Here is an 18,598-nt window from a genome sequence, read left to right on the forward strand (position 1 = left end):
CAGCCGAGAAAAAGTGGCTTTGATCTTTAAGACTAATCGCTTGGGGTGAAATTCATCCCTGGGCAGGTCAGCACAAGGGCTATGCCCCACTTAAGTCCTATTTTGAGGACTGATCCTCTGCGGAGGGGTACATTTCATATGAATTAGAGAAGCTCTTGTTCAACCAGAAGCCATGCCCTTGATGTAGGAATTACTGGGTGAGGTTGTCGGCCTGTGTTACACAGGATGTCAGACTAGATGATCAACATGTTTCCTTCTGGCCTTAAAATCGATGAATCCTGGGTGATTAACTGACATGAAAGCATGTTTCCTCTTTCCCCGCCATGCACACGGAGATGTCCATTCATCTTCATCTGTGTCCTTGGGCACAGGACACTCCTGGAGGCAGGATAATGGATTTGATGGACTAATGATCTGACCTGGTCTGGAAATCCTTGTGAACTAGACTTCACCAGGGATGAATTCTGTGCCCAAAGAATCCCCTGGGAAATAGGATCCATCTTTGAACAGAAACTTGGTCAGGCTCTTGAGATTTGTGTAAATTTTTGCATGAGCTCTCACTGTTTGTCAATGGATGGGGCTAACCACGATGTATATACCTAAGTAAATATTCAAAGCGTCATAGACAAAATGGGCTAGAATTGAATTTGGCCAAGGGTGCTGAGTAGAGAGAATGATATAAAAGTGTCAGAAAGACACTGTTTCCAGGAGGCAGGAATGAGATTATGGGTCTGAAAGACAGGCACTGCTGTGGCTTTTACAAGTTTTATTAGCTGTGAACAGAGTTCCTTCCCTGCCTTGCCGTCAGACAACCCACACCCATGAACTGCTTCCTAAATGTAATAACATAACTGCCCTGCTAAACCCTAGGGATGTACAAGTTATCATTATAACCAACCCGACCTGACCCACGGACCTATCAATCTTCCCGAGGAAAGCCTCCCACAAACCCATCCCTCAGACTTCGCTGCACATGTGCCTAGTGGTGCTAGCATGTTAATTCAGGGTCAGGGAGACTATGGTAGCTAGGTTTTTGTTGTTTCACCTGCATCCCATCTGGAGAGAGCTTAGCATCTCACTGATGCTGTCCTTCAAAATGTTGGACCGATCAGGAGGGTGGGTGAATGTAAAATGAAAGGTGATAGTTCCTGATGCTAACTGTGCCAGGACCTATATAAAAGCATGTCCCCGCCCCAGGCATCCATGGTCACTGGGATAAAGACACAGAGAGACCCCGTCTTGCATACTGAACCCCATCACCCATACCTCAGGGTGAGCATTAAGTCTTGGTGTGGTGCCAAGGATTGTTAAATTCAGAGGCCCCTTAGTATATGCCAGACCAGGGAGGACTTAGGAGAGATGTCATACCGTTCCTCAGCGACGGAAATAAAAAGCCATACAATTAAAGATTTGGGGGTAGAATTTTCTAACATGCCTGAGTGATTTAGGAGTCCAAGTCCCATTGTCAAGTGACTTAGGAGCCCACGTCTCTCAGAAAGTCAATGGACTCCTAAGAGCCTACATGGCTAGTAGGCCTAGATTGCCCCTAATGAAGAGCATCAGAAAAACAATTAATAGAATCTGGGGGGGGGGAGTGCATCTGCACCATTCTCTGCAGGATCAGGGCCGTAAGGAAGGGCAACCAAAGCTTGCACCCAGACACGGGCACCGCTCTCACCAGCTTAACGAGTCACCAAGGCCCTGACAAGCTTTGTCTCGGAAAAGGCAGGCTTCTCCCTAGGGAACTCGGGCAGGCCTGGTATTTCGCCCAGCAGAGGGCAGTGCTTCTCCCCTAGGGCAGCCAGCCCCCTTCAGGGCTCACTCAGGTCGCTTTTCATCGCTGGAGGATTCCTATTTAGAACTCTCCAGGGTTGAGAGACCCACCCCAGCTCTCCTGCACTATTCGCCCAAATTGTAGCAAGACTTGAGCAATGAGAGCAGTGAAAATGTGTCAAAAAAACAACTTTACGGGCGTGACTTAAAGCCACTAATGCCGTTGAACGTGTTGCCGAGGTGGAACCTCCACTTTCCCTGCCCTGTGCCTGGAATGGTTGTCAATGGGATCGACCTCACCTCAGCTTTATTAGAGAATTAAATTGAAATGAAGCCTCATACCATAAATACCAGGTCTCGCTCCTGTGTTTCAGTGGCCTGTGGAAAAGACTCGGTTGATGCCCAAGTACCCATTAGTAATCAAGGTAATGATGAACAGCAGAACATCCGCTGGCCTGTTGGGAAGGCAAGGATCTTGCTAACCCGGGCAGCGTTGTTCTGCAGCCTGCTTTAGAGTGGTCCTTTTTTATTTCAGGGCTCAGAAAAGTGAGGAGCTGACGGGGCCTGGATGTGGGAAAATGTCTCCCCCAAATGTTTTACTGGCCCACTCTGGGCAGCTGCAGGACTCAGAGCCTCCCACTCCTGGACCCACATCCCACACCTTTTTGTATGTGATTGCGTGACTGGCACCAGCTAGAATCAGGCATCTGAACAAGCTTTCTTCATAAGTGCATCTCTCTCTCCCGGCCTGCAGCCTGGTCTCTCCTTGCTGTCTTATTACAGTCCCCTCCCTACTGATCATATTGGAAGCAGGAGTGATCCCCTTATCCCTGAGACTCTTATGAGCAGGGACTGCCCGTCACGCTGTATCTCACATATTTTTATTAGGTGGGAAAATGTCCCTGATGGACGAACCAGAGTGGTGGCCAAGGTATTTTTCAATGGCGCCGTCAGCCAGTGTGTATCAATGGCTGGGATTTCAGAGATTTGAAAATCTTAGCCTATTCGTGTTGCTCTCTGAGGGGGAAAAGCTTATTTTTACTTCCACTACAATGCTGGGGTGCCAGTTGTTCCCATGAGTTGCTTTCTTAATAGTGCTGAAGATGGAGCTAAGGACTTTATCCGGCGCCCCGTTTTCATGGTACCTGAGCCTCGCAATTTTTCTTGCGTTTACCCTCACAGCCCCTTGGTAAGGGATGGAAATAGGACTATCTCTGTCTTTTCATCTCCGGCGCAGTGGCTTGCTCTAGGCAGGACGTCTGTGGTAGAGCAGGAAATTGAACCCATGTCTCCTGAGCCCCACATCAGCACCCTGACCATTGGACCATCCTGCTTCTCTTGGAACAGCTGAGTTCCGTTTCCAGTTCCAGTTCCTAGTGCACATGGGGCTGTCCTGGATTTCCCAAGTCTTGTATTCAATTGTTTTTAAACTAGAGTGACCAGACAGCAAATGTGAAAAATCAGGAGAGGGGGCGGGGGGGGGGGGTATTAGGCACCTCTATAAGACAAAGTCCCAAATATCGGGACTGTCCCTATAAAATCAGGACCTCTGGTCACCCTATTTTAAACTGAGCTCTCCTTACTCAATGTCCCTTTTGGATTTATTAGGCCCATGAGGCAATTATCCTTGTTTATTTAAAAGGCTTGATAGTTTCAGAGCCATGGGCACTTGGGCCTGATTGTCACTGATGCCTTTTAGAGAGGGGAAGACAGATAACCATTTGTAAAAATAAAGAGGGGTGGGGACCTCTCCTCCCTTATCAGGTTCTCCATACTCCTGACTGCTTTGATGAAGGCACTTGTCTTGAGGGAAAACAAAGTGATTTTCATCAGGGAGGTTCACTCACCTCCCCCAAGGACCTTGTCTGTCTGTCTCTCCACACTACAGCGTCAGCCATGCGAGGAGCAATCGAGTATTGAAAATGTCTGTCAACAGCAGATCTCTTCTGACATGGCTGTAGCTAGCAAGCCTGGCGCATGGCTACCTTGTTTTCATGGGTGTTTTTTTTTTCCTGAGAACTTAGCCAAACCATGCCACAGACTAATCCTTCCCCCAACTAGGAAACTAGGCCAGATGTCATCGAGAGCACTGCAGCCTTCTAGGATATATCACAGGCTGTCTTCAGATGTAATTTATGGCCACAAGCCCTGATTCTGCAAAGGGGAGCCACGCAAGGCAAGCAGACCCACCCACACTCACAGTCCCACTGAGACTGGTGGGATGCCTTGCTTTAGCATAAGGGTCCTTTTTACAAAGAGTGGGGCCATAACATGGTGAGGGCCTTTGGCTCTAAGGAGCAGCTGCCATGACCGCTGCCTTGTTCTTGCTTAGTCAGAACTAATCGAAGGCTTAATCACCACTCGGTAGATTAGATTAAGCTCCTGTAGGGCCATGTCCACTAGGAGACAGCTGTGTTTCCACTGAGTGTCTACTGGGGCCCTCTTCAAATGGTGTTGAAAATGGTTGTCCCATCAGGGTAGTTCTACAGCCATGGTGACAAAGCCTGGCAAACGTCAGGTTCTAGCAGAGGCTGTTCTCGCTTTCTGACAATGGGTGAGAACCCGACTGTCCCTTGAAGTGGTGAGAGAATAGGAGGAGGGGTACGGGAACGTTTCTGTCATTATGGCACCTGTTCGGACAAGCATTCTGCTGGCACTGGGTGAACTGCTACCGGAGCCAGCCTGTGGAATTTGCTAGGGATGTCTGCTTATGCAGTCATTTGTTTTAGGGAGCTGAAAGAGCCTCGGGGCTTCCAGCTGTGACTGGGAGAGAGAGGGAGGCAGACACTTGGAGGGGAGGAGAGAGGGAGTGTGAGACAGATTAATGAAGGAAAGTTCCCGCCCAGGTTTGGCATTTGGTAGTATATGACACATAGAAGTAACTCCCTGGCTGGCTCTTGGTGCCAAGCCATTTGTACTCTCTGGGCCAAATAGTTCCCCTACGCAGGTTATCTCCATGTCAGGGGGCTGGAAACGCCAGGTGTTGGCACTCACTGTGTTTCTTCACCTCACTGTGGAAAGAAGCTGGGTGGGGTTGGCCTCCTGGGGGAAGAAGCCGGAGGTGCTACCCACTGAACAGGGCAGATCTGGGAGGATCCAGCCAGGCGGAGGCCATGTGCCTCTGTCCTGCTTCCTACCTCCGTGACATGCTGTTGGGATGGAGCTGTGCTCCCATGGGTTGACCTGTTATCCCTGTAACCTCCCCTCAGGGAGAGTTTTACAGCATGCAGGGTGACATGGAGGGACAATGCTGGCTAGGTGAGTTTTTCAAACAGGCTCTGACTTATTGGCACTCAGAGGATGGTCTGGCCATAACATATGGGCCTGATAAAAACCCCAGGCCAACACACTCCTCCCATCCAAAGAACAGGCTCCCATACAGAACACTGTCTTTTCCATGAACATACTTTCTTTGTGACCATCACACCTGCAAAGCAATTAATAAACAATGAGAAATAAAAGGATGCTATAGAACCTCCCACCCATAGTGCTTGGCAAACTTGACAAGCTAATTGGAAGCAGAGTCATTTCACTCATCACTGAAATGCAGCTGGTTCTTGGGCGGAAGGAGGCAGCGGTTTAAGAGCAAACAGCAACACTGCATGATGGTTCAAGAGAGGAACAACAGTGTTTCCAGTGGAAACCCCAGGGGGTATTTTCAGATTTCATCTGGAGGATGGCACTGCAGCTCACCCCTTTATCTGCTGCTGTAACACTACACTTAGGTATTGGTTCAGCTCTGAACTGGGAGAGACAGTGCAGTCCTGGACAGGGATTCAGGAGATCTGGCTGTGGTGCTGACCTGCTTTGTAATCTTGAACAAGTAACGCCCTATACAATGGAGACAATGATACTTACCTCTTTTGGAAAGCACTTTGAGCTGTACAGCTGAAAAGTGCTATAGAGAAGCTAGTTGTTATTTCTGAGTCACCACTTCCGTGGAGCATTTGGTCATATGGGTAGGGCCCGGAACTGGGACTCTGGAGATCAGGGGTCTGTTCCTAGCACTGCCACTAACCTGCTGAGTGACCTTGAGCAAATCACTTTCCTTCTCCGGGCCTCACTTTCCTCAGCTATAAAACAGCTACTTGCTGTGAGATCAATGGACCTCCATGAGTATGTGAATACTAGAACAGTACTAGCAATGTGTCCCATAGCAAGTGGTAGATTTTTCCTCGCTACCTACAGCAGTCAGAATTCCAGTGCAATATCCTTGTGTCGTTTGTGAAACGTTCAAATTTTTTTTTTTTTTTTGCACCCTGAAAACAAATGTGCACTTAGTGCAAGGAGTCATGTCGGCATGGCTACTGAGAGAGTAGCTATCGTACTGACTGCTGCAGAGAGCCCCCTGCAGGACAGAATTGGACATTCTTGAGAGTCATTTAGAGGGCCAGAACTAGTGATTTCAATCAAATTTGCTTTGCAGTTATAGAGCAAGGGCCTGTATAGGGCTGCTGACCTAACTCCCCAGCCCAGGAAGAAGGAACGCTGTGCCCCAAGTCTGCTCAGGCACTTCCATCAGGGCACAGTTGGATTCTTTAAACACAGAACTCACAAAGCAATGCCAAAAGAAAGCTATCCCCCTGAGCAAAGCAAGCTGCAGGTCCCAGAGGCCCTTCCGCACTGCTCCAGGGCCAGATTCCCAACTCCCGCTCCCCAAATGTTGTTTTCTACTTCTCATGCCCCAGGGTGAAGCAGACTCATCTACTAAGTCACCAAATAATATATTCTTCAGACATTCACGCCACTGCACTCTTACCCTCCTCTATACCCTTAAAAACACCATAGTCCAGCTTTCTAATGTTACCTCACTTTCCAGATACTCTTCTGAAGCCTCAGACAGTACATTCTGTCACCTTAAAAGTGTTTCCATTCTTCCTAAAGAGACTTTCCTGGAAACACTCCCTGCATTCAGGAGATCAGCTGCTTCTTAACCTTACACATGTTCCATCAGCCAACTTTGTGTCTAGTTGATAAATATAAATGATCATTCAGACCATAGTGACCAGTTAGTCTAAATATGAGCACATCACAGATCCTTCGGAGTAGCACTTTATCCTCTATTTTGGGGAATCTTCTTCCTCTCATCTCCTTGGTCCACAAATCATGTCATTCCTTTTTGTTGCGTTTTTTTTTTTAATTTTTTTTTAAACTAAACTTCTAAATTCCAGCTTAGTCAAAGGAATCTTTTTATATCAGTGTCTCCATGTTTTAAAGCATTTTTCACTTCTTTATCTGCCGCTTTTTTGCCAGGGATCCCTACATGTGCTGGAATCCTTGGTAGTAATATGTTCACTCGGTTCACATGATAGTCAGCTATCATAATGGCTACAAAATTAGATATTCTTTTAGATTTCTTAACTCCAGTCTCAGGGATGCAAAAGGCTGCTCCCATTCAATTTATTTTTTTCAACTTAAGATTCGCCTATAAATGTAATATTTAGCAATGGTGACTTCATTTACCATATATAAATGGATAAACTTTATCTGTCATATAGAATGACTCTCTTTCCCTTTATTATAGTATATAATTCTAAACTCACGTCTGGAAAGACAATTTTCCAGGTATAATTTACTGCCCCATAATTATAGATTTGAATCTCTTCTAGTCCTTCCTTTTCACATAACTGTTTTACCTACATTTTAACCCTCTGAGCATGAAGGAGTTTACTGTGTTAGGCTACATTTCATCTGCTTTATTCCCAGCATTCCTCATATATTTGTCCAATATTCTTATCTGCACTGTTTCTCTTAACTTGATCCCAAAATGTCAGCTCTAACTTTTTCACTCTCACATTGATAGGCATTTCTCCAGTAGCTACCTGCATTGCACACAGTGATGTCATAAGAAACACACCACATGCAATTTGCAGCATTTCCTGAATTGACTTTAACTTTTTAAGCTCCGATCTGGTCACAGAACTAAAGGCTTGACACCATAATCTATGACTGATCTTATTAATGCTCTGTGTTTGCACTTTCTTATCTGCTCCCCAATTAATCCCAGCAATACTTTTAAGCGGATGAATCCTACCTTTACATTTGTTTGTAATACTGTTTATAGAGCCCTTCCAAGTGAGTTTATTATCAAACACTATACCCAGAAACTTAAAACTGTTAACTACACATGCCTGTTGTCCAGAAAGAAATCAATTACACTCATCTTTAGTCTTTTTCCTGGTGAAGATCGTTCCATTTGTTTTAGATCCTCGATCAGCTCCCAGTGTGAGACCTCCCTGAATGCTTCATTGCTTCTTTCTCCAGCCCCTTTAATTCTCCTGTGTTTGACCCATATTGCAACTAAGGTGATACCTATTCCTGCCCTGACACTTTTTGGGGCGATTGTTTATCATAATATTAAATGTGGTTGGGCGGATAACACTCCCCTGTGGCGTGCCATAGGCGATATTACAGACTTTCCCTACTCTAACCTGTTTAGTCCTCAAAAATATCTCTTGTCTACTCACACATTTTTCCTTTTACCCCTATCTTGGTTGACATATAGAACAAACTCTCCCGCCGCACCAGATCATAAGCTTTTTAACTGGCTTTCTGGACATTGGTCTGCTCCCCAAGCTGAGCCACTTGCTCGCTTTTATAATGGCTTGGCAGGTCTCAGCTGGGAGGTAGCTAATCAGTTCCTCTTCTCCTGCTGCTACTTTTCACACCTGTGTAGGACTCCTCAAGTGGCCTGTTGTAGATGTCTGCCACTAACCAATCGGGCTGGGGGGGTTGGAGGGGATTTCCCTGGGAGCAGGTTATCCCCTAACTGTCACTCCAGGATTTCTTGCACCTCCCTCTGAGGCACCTGGACTAGATGGGCCATGGGTTTGATCCAACATAGCAATGCTTATGCCAACATTGGTGTCCTCCCCGGGAGTGTGGAAGCTCTTTGAGAAGAGGAGGACTGTGACTTAATCTGGATGTCTTTGTTTCTGCTTAGGTGTTTAGCTGATGTGACTAACTGGCTGAGTTAATGTGCATATTCTGTTCTTCTTTGGCTGCTGTTTAGATCTTTGGAAGTTATTGCTGGTCTGGAAAGTAACAGCAAGATCTTCACTATTTATGTGCATGGGTTGCTACAGCTCCAGGTAAGGGGGCATGGAAGATGATGATACAGTCTGCACTCATTCAGCACCCAATGCAGTTGTAGCTGTGTTGGACCTAGGATATTAGAGGGACAAGGTGCGGGAGGTGATATCTTTTACTGGGCCATCTTCTGTTGGTGAGAGAGACGAGCTTTCGAGCTTACATGGAGCTTATTACACACACACACACACACACACACACACACACTCTCTTACTTACTTTTCTCTCTCACAGAATATGGTGGGATCACAGAGACCCAAATCCGCAAAGGTATTTAGGCTTCTAGCTTCCTTTGTGGAGTTGGGCAAGAGTTCTTTCTAGTGTAGGCAATGACTTCGTCTCTACCCAGGGGGTGCTCAACCCTCCCATCCGCCCCAGGCTCATCTCCACTCCACTCCTTCCTCCAAGCCCCCACTTCCTCCCCACCTCTTCCCAGCCCGGTTCTGTACCAGGCCCAGCCCCTTCCACCCCTTCCCCAGGTCCCCACCCCCACCTCACCTCTTCCCGCCCAGTTCTGCCCCCTCCTCCGAGTGTGCACCATCCCCGCTCCTCCCCCTCCCTCCCAGCACCTCCTGCTCGCTGCGGAACAGGGAGGGGGAGGAGTTGATCGGTGGGGCCGGTGTCAGGCGAGAGGTGCTGAGAGGAGGTGGGGGGAGCTTGGCTGACAGTGGGTGCTAAGCACCCACACATTTTTTTTCCCCCGTGGGTGCTCCAGCCCTGGAGCACCCACAGAGTTGGCGTCTATGCTTTATAGACATTATTGAATTAACATTCTCAGCCCAGCTCCCTTCCCCTCCCTTCCACCCCTATATAGTAGGGAAGTGTTATTAACTCCATTTTAGGATTAAGGTACCGTGAAATTAAATGGTCACCCAGGGACTCTGTGTCAGGGCTAGAAACAGAAACCTGATCTCCTGGGTCCAAGTTCCCAACTTTAACCACACAATTAATCTTAAATTAAATTAATGAGGTAGGTATATCTCCATATATATAAACTGTGATATTAATAATAGTAAATACATAAACTCTTCATCCAGGCATCTCCCAGGGCTTTACCAAAGTGGGTAAGTATCGTCATCCCAATTTCATAGAAGGGAGACTGAGGCAGAGAGCACCAACTGCCCCAGGTTACCCAGCAAGACAGTGGCAGAGTAAGGAATAGACCTCTGATACATATATGGAGATATACCTATCTCATAGAGCTGGAAGGGACCCCAAAAGGCCATCAAGTCCAGCCCCCTGCCTTCACTAGTAGGACCAAGTACTGATTTTGCCCCGGATCCCTAAGTAGCCCCCTTAAGGATTGAGCTCACAACCCTGGGTTTAGCAGGCTAATGCTCAAACCACTGAGCTATCCCTCCTTGGCTGCGCTAATCACTAGACCGTACTGCCTCCACACTCGAATCATGTCAAGCCCAGACACGTATATAAATAGAACTGAATAGTAACAAGCTAGAAACCCAATACTGCAGTGAAAATATTTGAGCAGCTCCCAGAAACCACCATGTTCTGGTGTCCCGAGTCCACCCTCCCAATAGCCTTTGCTGCTTTTCGCTTTCCCTTACACACTGGATAGCCGTAGCCGATTCCTTTCCCCCCTTTTGTTTTGAACATACAGGCTGGGCAATACACCTCCATATTTGTCGACAACAGTGCAGGAGCTCCCATCACCATTCAGAATGGATCAGATTTCATGGGCATGTTTATGGGCCTCTAACCTGGATCCCCACCACAGGTTGGGTGGGGAAGGACATGACTCAAGGAGCCTGGCAACATACATCTGACTGAAGAACCCTTTACTCTGACCCTAGAGGACTGCTTCGTTACCCAGTGGCGTCTATTTTTAATACAGTGAAGTAAAGAGCCTTTCCTTCTGCAGACACTCAACTTGCTTTTCAAAGGCTGCTGCTTTTAAATGTCTACATCAGTTCTGCCTACAAATATATTTTAAATAATAATAATAATTAAAAAAATAACTGTATATTATTTAAATTGTCTGTGCTTCACCAAAAGCTCACAGCGCAATATACCAAGGTCTGGAAGGGTTACATTGTAACTATCTGTATAACACAATAGAGCTTGTATCCGGCGCATTTGGGGATCGATGGGTTTCGTTTGAGTTTCTTTGCAAACTAGCTAACAAAGCAACAAAACAAAAAACAAACAAACAAACAAAAAGGACGGATTCTGTGTATTTGGGAGGAAGAAGATAGGGATTTGCCAGCAAACTCTGCTGATGTCACACTCTGGACAAGTTGAAAGCCCCCGCTTTCCGTCCTGACTCCTGGATGACTGATACACAGCATGCTGACTGTTAGATAATCCTGAGTGTTGCCCAGTGTAATTCTGGGGACCCAAGGACTGAAGCGACATTGTTACTTTATTTCCAGATAGTTCCTGAATCTCCTGACAAAGCCGAGCATTTCATGTTGGCTGCGTGGTTACTTTTTTATGTTAGGATAAGACAAACAAGCACGGGCAACAGTTCTAGCCAACTCTCCGCTTCACTTATATTCTTATGTTTTAGTAAGATATATATGTATTTTTAGTCACATCCATACGTGCAGCATCCCCTGGGCCCCACGTATTAAATTGTAAACATGTCAGGAGCACAGTTGCTGGTTGCCAACAGGCCTGGGAAAGGCTGGGGGCCAGAGGCCCCAGACTGGCAATGTGAAAGTTGTCTTTTTGTGTGGTGCTAATTTGGTGGCGGAATTGATGAAAATATCTGAGCAACAAGGCGGAGTGCAACTCCCCTCCCTATAGAAGGCATCATTTAGGACCCACCTATTCCCTACTTTTAGGTATTAAGTGCTTCAAAGGCCTTGTAAATGTCACCTGGAAGGCACCAAACGAGAAGGTCACAGGATCGGGGCTTGTCCACACCCCAGTTTGCAAAGGTAGGTGCCTTAATCGGTCCTGCACCTCCCAAATTCCGGTGTTCCCTGGTGCTAAGGTGTGAAATCCTGACGCACGTGAAGTCAATAGGAGTTTTGACTTCAGTGGGGCCAGGATTTCACCTGTGATTTGGAGACTCGGATAACCTCTGAAGCACATAAAAGCTCACTGGATGCACCTGGGTGTTGATTCCAGCATCAGTAGATGGGATTCAGATGTTTTGCTAATGCAAACTCCATCGAAAAATGGCCCTGCCAGATGACTCTAAAGAGACACTGGCAAGGCAAAGAATGAGATCGATGGGCCTTTTAACATTGATCTAAACTGATAGGAAAATAAATGAGAGATTCCAAATACCTAGTTTGGGGGTCTTGCACTTGTCTAATCTACCACCGTCCTCACCAAGCAATGAACGCAAAGAACCCACGGATGCCATTTTTGTGATACCTACAGAAACACTGTCCACGCCTCCCTCTGCTGGCTCTATGGGAGGAGATAATCAACAAGCCTCCATGCTCCAGTGAGGCTGCAGCACACAGCTGATCGATTTAAGGCACTGTGGGAAAAGTTGCGGTAGAACAGAAATTGATTCTTTTGTATCAGCTACTTTCTAAACCCAGGGAGAAAAATATCCAGCACAAAGGCGGTGGGGAGGAGTTTGCTAGGAGCATATTAAAAAGCAATAAAGAATTGGAAAACCCGGCCTGAGGGTGTCCCTTTAAACACAGGCCATAGTCATCCCTTTAGTCAGCAGAGTTCCATGGGGGGTGAGGAGTCTGTCTCAGGCCTGGCTACAGACGTATGAGACTATCTCTGTGACAGATATCAGTTGCCAATGTGTGTTGTACACTTTTATCCTCTCAGTGCACGTTAATACGCTGGTCCCTGGGACCAGGCAACTGGTGACAGCCCAGCCCTTGATGGAAATGAATCAGTCAAGCGGTGAAGACAGACTATTGACACTGTGTGATTACAGAGTACAGGTAGCCCAGGCAAGTAGCCTATAAGCCAGCATATATCCCTATATCATATTTTATATTGTGTGAATACTTGTACTTAACAGGGCTTTTTCCTGCGTGTCTTGCTGCAGCATACTCACTGAGTGTGGTGCCGTACAAAGTGGTGTTATACATATGAATCATGAACCGTCTCACTGATCGTGGCAAATTGGAGTTGAAATATTTATTTTGTCGTAGAACTAAAATGCTTGTTTGACTTGGCTTTTTGTTTGTTTGTTTTATTGAGTTGGTGGTTCCCCCCCCCCGGATATTTACCCTTGGTTGGATTTTACCTACCTGCAGTGCCTGGAAGGGAACACCCCGTCCGTGTTATTTATTGGTATTACGACAAGACCTGAAGGACTTAGCTGAGATCTGGGCCCTTTATAGTGGGCACTACAAACACATAGCAAGAGACAGTCCCTGTCCCCCAGGAGCTTACAGTCTAAATATACAAAGGGTTGAAAGTGTGAAGGGAGAGGAAAGTGACTTGTCACGCAGCAAAGCCAGGAATAGAACCATGGTCTTGTCTCCCAGGCTGATGTGCCGTCTACTAGATCAGTGTTTCTCAACCTCTTTGGTACCAGGGACTTGCTTGCTGCCTCCCTAGACTGTGTCAGGCAGACGTCCGGGACCAGAGCCACAGGGCCTCTCCAATGAGTAAATAATGTGTGGTATGAATTTAGTGCTGGTGAAATGGCTCCAACTGGCAGCCCCAGCGGGATTAAAGTTCTCTCCGGGAGCCTGATCCCTAAGGCCACTGAAGTCAATGGGAACCTTTCTCCTTGACTTCAATGGGCTTTGGATCAAGTCCTTTATCTACAGGACAAGCCACAGAGGAAGCTTCCGCAGGCATTGCCCTATCAGTGTGACAGCCCTGAATGTCACTGGAAGGCTGCTACTCTGTGCCTCAAGGGCCTTGGCCATCAATCAGATTAGACACGTGTCCGTCCAATGGGAAGACGAAAGGAGACAGGCTGTGAGGCATGTTGGTGACGAAGAGCTAATAGACAAGGGGACTGGCAGTGAGCTGGGTGTGTACCAGGCTCCGGAATAATGGCCACTTAAGTGAAAACAGAAGACTCCAAAGCAGGACATGGCTTGGGGGGGCGAATGCGTTGAACGGCCTGACCGCTGTTTGGATGCTGTGGAGATTGATGGTGTGTGAAGCAAAGTCTCAGTGTTTCTCTGTCTGTAGCCATAAAATTTATAGTCCAAGGAGAAACACGAGCGCTTGGGAGAACCCGAGTTCAGTGCGAAGGAGACGTTGTTTATAACAAAACCCGAGCGCCTGAGCCTTTGGTTTAATGGCCAAGAGTTTAAATCCCACCCAAACAGCCTCCGAGGGGAGTAGAATCATGGCAAGACCAAAGGAAAAACTGAAACAGGCACAACCGAAAGGGCTTTGTTTTTCTCCTCAGACCTGTGGAGATGTCAACATTTTCAGGCTGTCCCTTATGTGCAGGACTCATTAGCAGCTCCTTAGAGAGGAGAGGCTTAAACCACTGGATTGAGTGGAAGTGGGATTTATCAACGCAAAGGAACAGCTGTAGTCCAGTGATGGAGCATAGGACAGGAAGGGGGCTGCTAGGTCATTGAGATGACCTATGGCAGGCAGCCTCATGAACTCATTCCATTAGACACTTTGACAGCCAGTTGAATGGTGGAGCAAAGTTGTGTGAGGCATAAAGTCAGAGACACTAACCTCCTCTTCACCAGTGAATTATGCCACTTACTGCTCTTTGTGTCAGGGTAGCACCCAGAGACCCCAACCCAGATCTGGGCCCCGTTGTGCTGGGGCCGTGTAGATGGACCGGAAGAGCTCACCGTCTGAATAGACGGGACTGACAGAGGAATCATCGTCCCCATTTCAGAGCTGGGAATCTGAGCTACAGCAAGATTAAGTGATTTGTCCAGCATCACATGGGAAGCCCCAGTTCCTTTGCCCCAAGCTCTCCTGTGAATACTTTCCTCTCTCACTACCACTGGCACCACAGCAGCAAATGTGCTTTGCAGTTGCTCCCCACGCTCCTGGGACACACGTATCTATCCCTCTCAAAGGGTCTTCATTTTAGACATCCATTTACCTGCCTATCGCACCCAGCTGGTTTGAATGCTTCTGTTGTTTTATGCAAAGCATATTCTGCCATTTAACAGTGGGCCATGCTGTGTTACCAGCGTTTGGGGTCATTACTGGAGGTTACTCTAATGTGTGTAGGGGGGTGTAGGGTGCAGGGTTGTTATAAGCAGACACTTGGGCAAAAACTTGTCTTTTCAACTAAAGTCATTGCGCCCAGCTCTGAACATCCCAGATCCTGTCATTAGAGAGCCCCTGAAACTTGCCATATGAATAAGGGTTTGTCCTAATGTCTGTGGGTAACGTTTCCCCACACTGCATTGCACTGGTGCTGCATGCTGTGGGAGCCTACAAGACGAGAGGCCCTATATAAAATCGGATATATAATTATTTAAGCTCCCTGCTCTGGTCTGTTTCTTGTGCCCCTTCCTTTTCCTGTAGCTTTGCTCTATATTCTGTATATTTTACATTCAAGCTGTGGCAAATTGAAAGAGATGTGCTTGCCACCATCCCAGCTAGGAGGCGTTAGCAGAATGAGGGAGGTTGGGAATCATTCATTGTATATTTTGAAACCTGTGAAAAGTCTTGGGTTGAGTTCTGGATAAAATTTCAGGGAAGCGGCAGGGGATGTTTGTGCTTTTCCTGCATGACTTTACCTTTTCCTAGTAGCAAGGCCTCCTGAGGGTGTACTGTCCCTTGAGACAGACATGGTCTCAAGCCCAGCTCTGACACTGGCTCGCCCGATGGCCTTGGTCAAATCACTGGAATGGCCCGTGCCTCAGTTTCCCCATCTGTAAAATGTGGGGGTACTTACTTGCTTCACAGAGGGGCTTGAGAGAATGCGTCGGTTGATGCTTTTAAAATGTTTTGAAGATTAAATGCTCTATCTAGCTATCTATTCTACCCAGCACCAATCACGATAGTATCTAGGCTCCAGACACAAATGTTCCGTAAAGGACTCCCCTATCTCCTACATGGTTTAGCTATTACTTAAAGAGATTTTCTTTCTTTCTTTCTTTTTCATGCCCTCCTGTAAGGCTAATCTTCTGCCCCCGCCTTTGCAATAAAATGCACCAAGCATTGTGCTCTAAAGACAATTAACATATCAATGCTAATGGATCACACCCCCAAGGGGCAGCATACATAACTCCACTGAAGTCAATGGCTCTATCGCCACCACCCCGCTCTTGGGGCTCTCCGCCTTCTGCAGAAGTGAGTCAGTGGCCCCTGCAGCAGGGATACTCCCCAGCGGGTGTGTAGGGGGGGGGGGGACTGGTAACCCCTGCCTTGCTGTCCCTTTGCATTGGGCCTGCAATGCTGAATCAGGCCCTTTGCAATGGGGGAACTGCACTGAGCCCCTTCAGCTAATATGACACAGAGCAGCCCTTGGATGCTAACCCCACCAGCCTGAGCGGTGTTAGAAACGACAGTGTAACCCCTGGGCTGTCCGGTCCCTTGCTAGCTGCTTAGAAGGAGAAGGGAAAAAAGCAATCTCCCTGGCCCCTAGACAGTACAAGACTCCAATTTCGGGCAGGCCGTGAATATTTTCCCTGGCTGGGAGCTGACAGGTTATGGGGTTTTAAGCCCTATTCAAATTTCAGGTTTTGTAAATGATTTTGATGCCACACTTCAGACTGACTCCACGGGTATTTATGTTGGATTAGCAGCGGATTGCCTGCCTTTCCTCACTCGAGAGAAGAAAGCCCAGCGTATGTAAACTCCCCTTGCATGGCGTGCTATTAACCTTCAAGCAAAATGATTCGTTTGTCTTATAAAACTCTGGTATAAATAGGGACGGACTATAAATCACTCCCGGGGCCCATGATGAAATCGCACCGAAATGGAGCGCGTACCGTGGGGGGAGGCGACACACCGAAGGAGGGGGAGATGGTTAGTGAAAGGGTTAGCTAGGGAGTCTGCCGGGACACACGAAAGCTCTCCTGAGTCTGTGACGCGAATGAAGAAGTGGGGTAAATCAGCCCGAGACATCTCATCTTGTGTGACATTTAAGAATGGCCTGGGGAATATAATACAACGAATGTACTTTGGCATTGTCACGATCTTCATGGACAAGTCCTGTGGGTAGGATTTCAGAGGGCTCTATAGACATTAAAGATGGGGGACGGATTCTATACCTAGCGGGGGCTGCTTTAGCATTTTGTTGGTGGTGTTTGTTAAACACTCATGCAGCCCAGATGGAACGGAGAACACAAGGCACAAGTCAGGGGTGTAGAATTCAGAGGAGAATCAGATCCTGGACAAGTTCCAGCAAGGAAGGGGTTAAGATCCTTCCCCAGTCAGCCAGCATCCTGGGCTGGCTGGCTGGGCAGAGGGTTCCCAACAGGAATGCTGATGAGTGGGCAGCGGAGGCCCGGGGGGAGGGGTATTTAAATCTGCAGGGTGCTGGGCGCCTGGGGAAATGTGTCTGCCCCTTCAGCTTGCTTGGTGTCTGAAGGAGCCAGCCCCTGCGGCTCAGGGAGTGGTCTGCCTTTGTTAGGGCCTTAAAAGGGCAAAACATTTTCCCTTTCTCCTCTGCAGCCAACTGTTGTAAAATAACCTGCACAGGTGCCCGTGTGCCCCCAGGTAGCTGGAGAGGGCAGGGAGAGGCAGAAACGAGTCATCCCCTGTGCCTTCCCTGGAAGCTCTGTTTTAACAAGCTCAGATTCCTATAGGGGGTGGGGGAAACCCCTAGCCCCCAGCTCGGGGTAATGCCCTCTCTTTACCTTCTGTCTTTCTCCAGGGCTCTGGGAGCTGGCTGCGGGAGAGGAGGAGGTTTTCCAGCTGGGTGAACAATTTTAGTCCCCATTCACTAAGGGCAAGATTTTTCTGAAGTGCGGAGTGATTTTTGGAGCCCAGCCTGAGGCGCCTGGTTTTCAGAGGGCAGGTGGCTCAGCACTTCCAGGGATCTAGGCCCCAGAGACACGAGGCACTTTAGGAAATCTTGGCCTAGATGAGGTTTGAGCGCAGACAGGGTTATTTCTCCTCGCGCCAGCACCGCGTTCCCGGTTGTGACAGGCCAGCCCCGATGACAAACAATTATCCTGGGGAAAAATGTAGACCGCTCTTGTTACTGCAGCCCATCACAAGATCCATGAAACGGGAGTCTAGCAATGCTGAGAGATTAACCTCGTGGGGTCACCCAATCTGCTTGTCAAAACATTTTTGTGTCTGAAACAATTTCTGTCTAGTGTCCCCTCCCCAGCTTCTTGCTGCTGTGTGATCGCAGAGTGAAAATACTTTTACCCAGGCTCTTTCATCTGGCTGTCCTTATGAATTATGCCATCCCAGCCAGCTCCTCTGCTCTGGATGGCAGAACGCGGCTTTGCTCTGTCCCCATAAATAACGAATATATCTGTAATTGTTTAGTTAAGTAACAATCCCTGGAGAGATTCCAATTGACATATTTGTGTGGCCGTATGGGTGTGGGTGGGTGTGCATGCCATGGATGTAAGTGTGTTTGTGCATCTGTGTGGCCGTCTACAAGAACACGTGTGTGCGCGTGCATTTTTATTCAGGCATGTGTGTGTAACTGAGAGCCTGCTATGGGCGTCTGTCTGAGGCTTTGGCTGACTGCGTGTGTGTCATAGAGGCATGTGGTTCTGTGTCACTGTGGGGACTGTGAGGGGGTGTCATGGATGTGTGTGGGTCTGTGTGACTGGATGTGAGCACCTGCGGGTATGTGCGGCTGCATCCCTGCATGGATCTGCGGCACGGGTCTCTGTAATTGTGAGGGTGCGTGGGGGCGGGGAGGCAGTCGCTCACT

General features: G+C 47.8%; 1 protein-coding gene across 2 annotated transcripts in view; it reads left to right on the forward strand.

The window, feature by feature from the left end:
* The window catches only part of C1QTNF12 (C1q and TNF related 12), a 47,643-nt gene extending 34,725 nt beyond the window's left edge, over positions 1-12,918 (forward strand). For both annotated transcript variants that reach the window (XM_044995844.1, XM_044995845.1), the window contains 2 exons: positions 8,786-8,864; positions 10,481-12,918. In XM_044995844.1, coding sequence (XP_044851779.1) covers positions 8,786-8,864; positions 10,481-10,579 — 178 coding nt within the window. In that variant the 3' untranslated portion in view covers positions 10,580-12,918. The remainder of the gene's footprint in view (positions 1-8,785; positions 8,865-10,480) is intronic.
* The last annotated feature ends 5,680 nt before the right edge of the window (positions 12,919-18,598 follow it).

The sequence above is a fragment of the Mauremys mutica genome, chromosome 21, assembly GCF_020497125.1.
Source record: "Mauremys mutica isolate MM-2020 ecotype Southern chromosome 21, ASM2049712v1, whole genome shotgun sequence".
Classification (NCBI taxonomy): Eukaryota; Metazoa; Chordata; order Testudines; family Geoemydidae; genus Mauremys; species Mauremys mutica.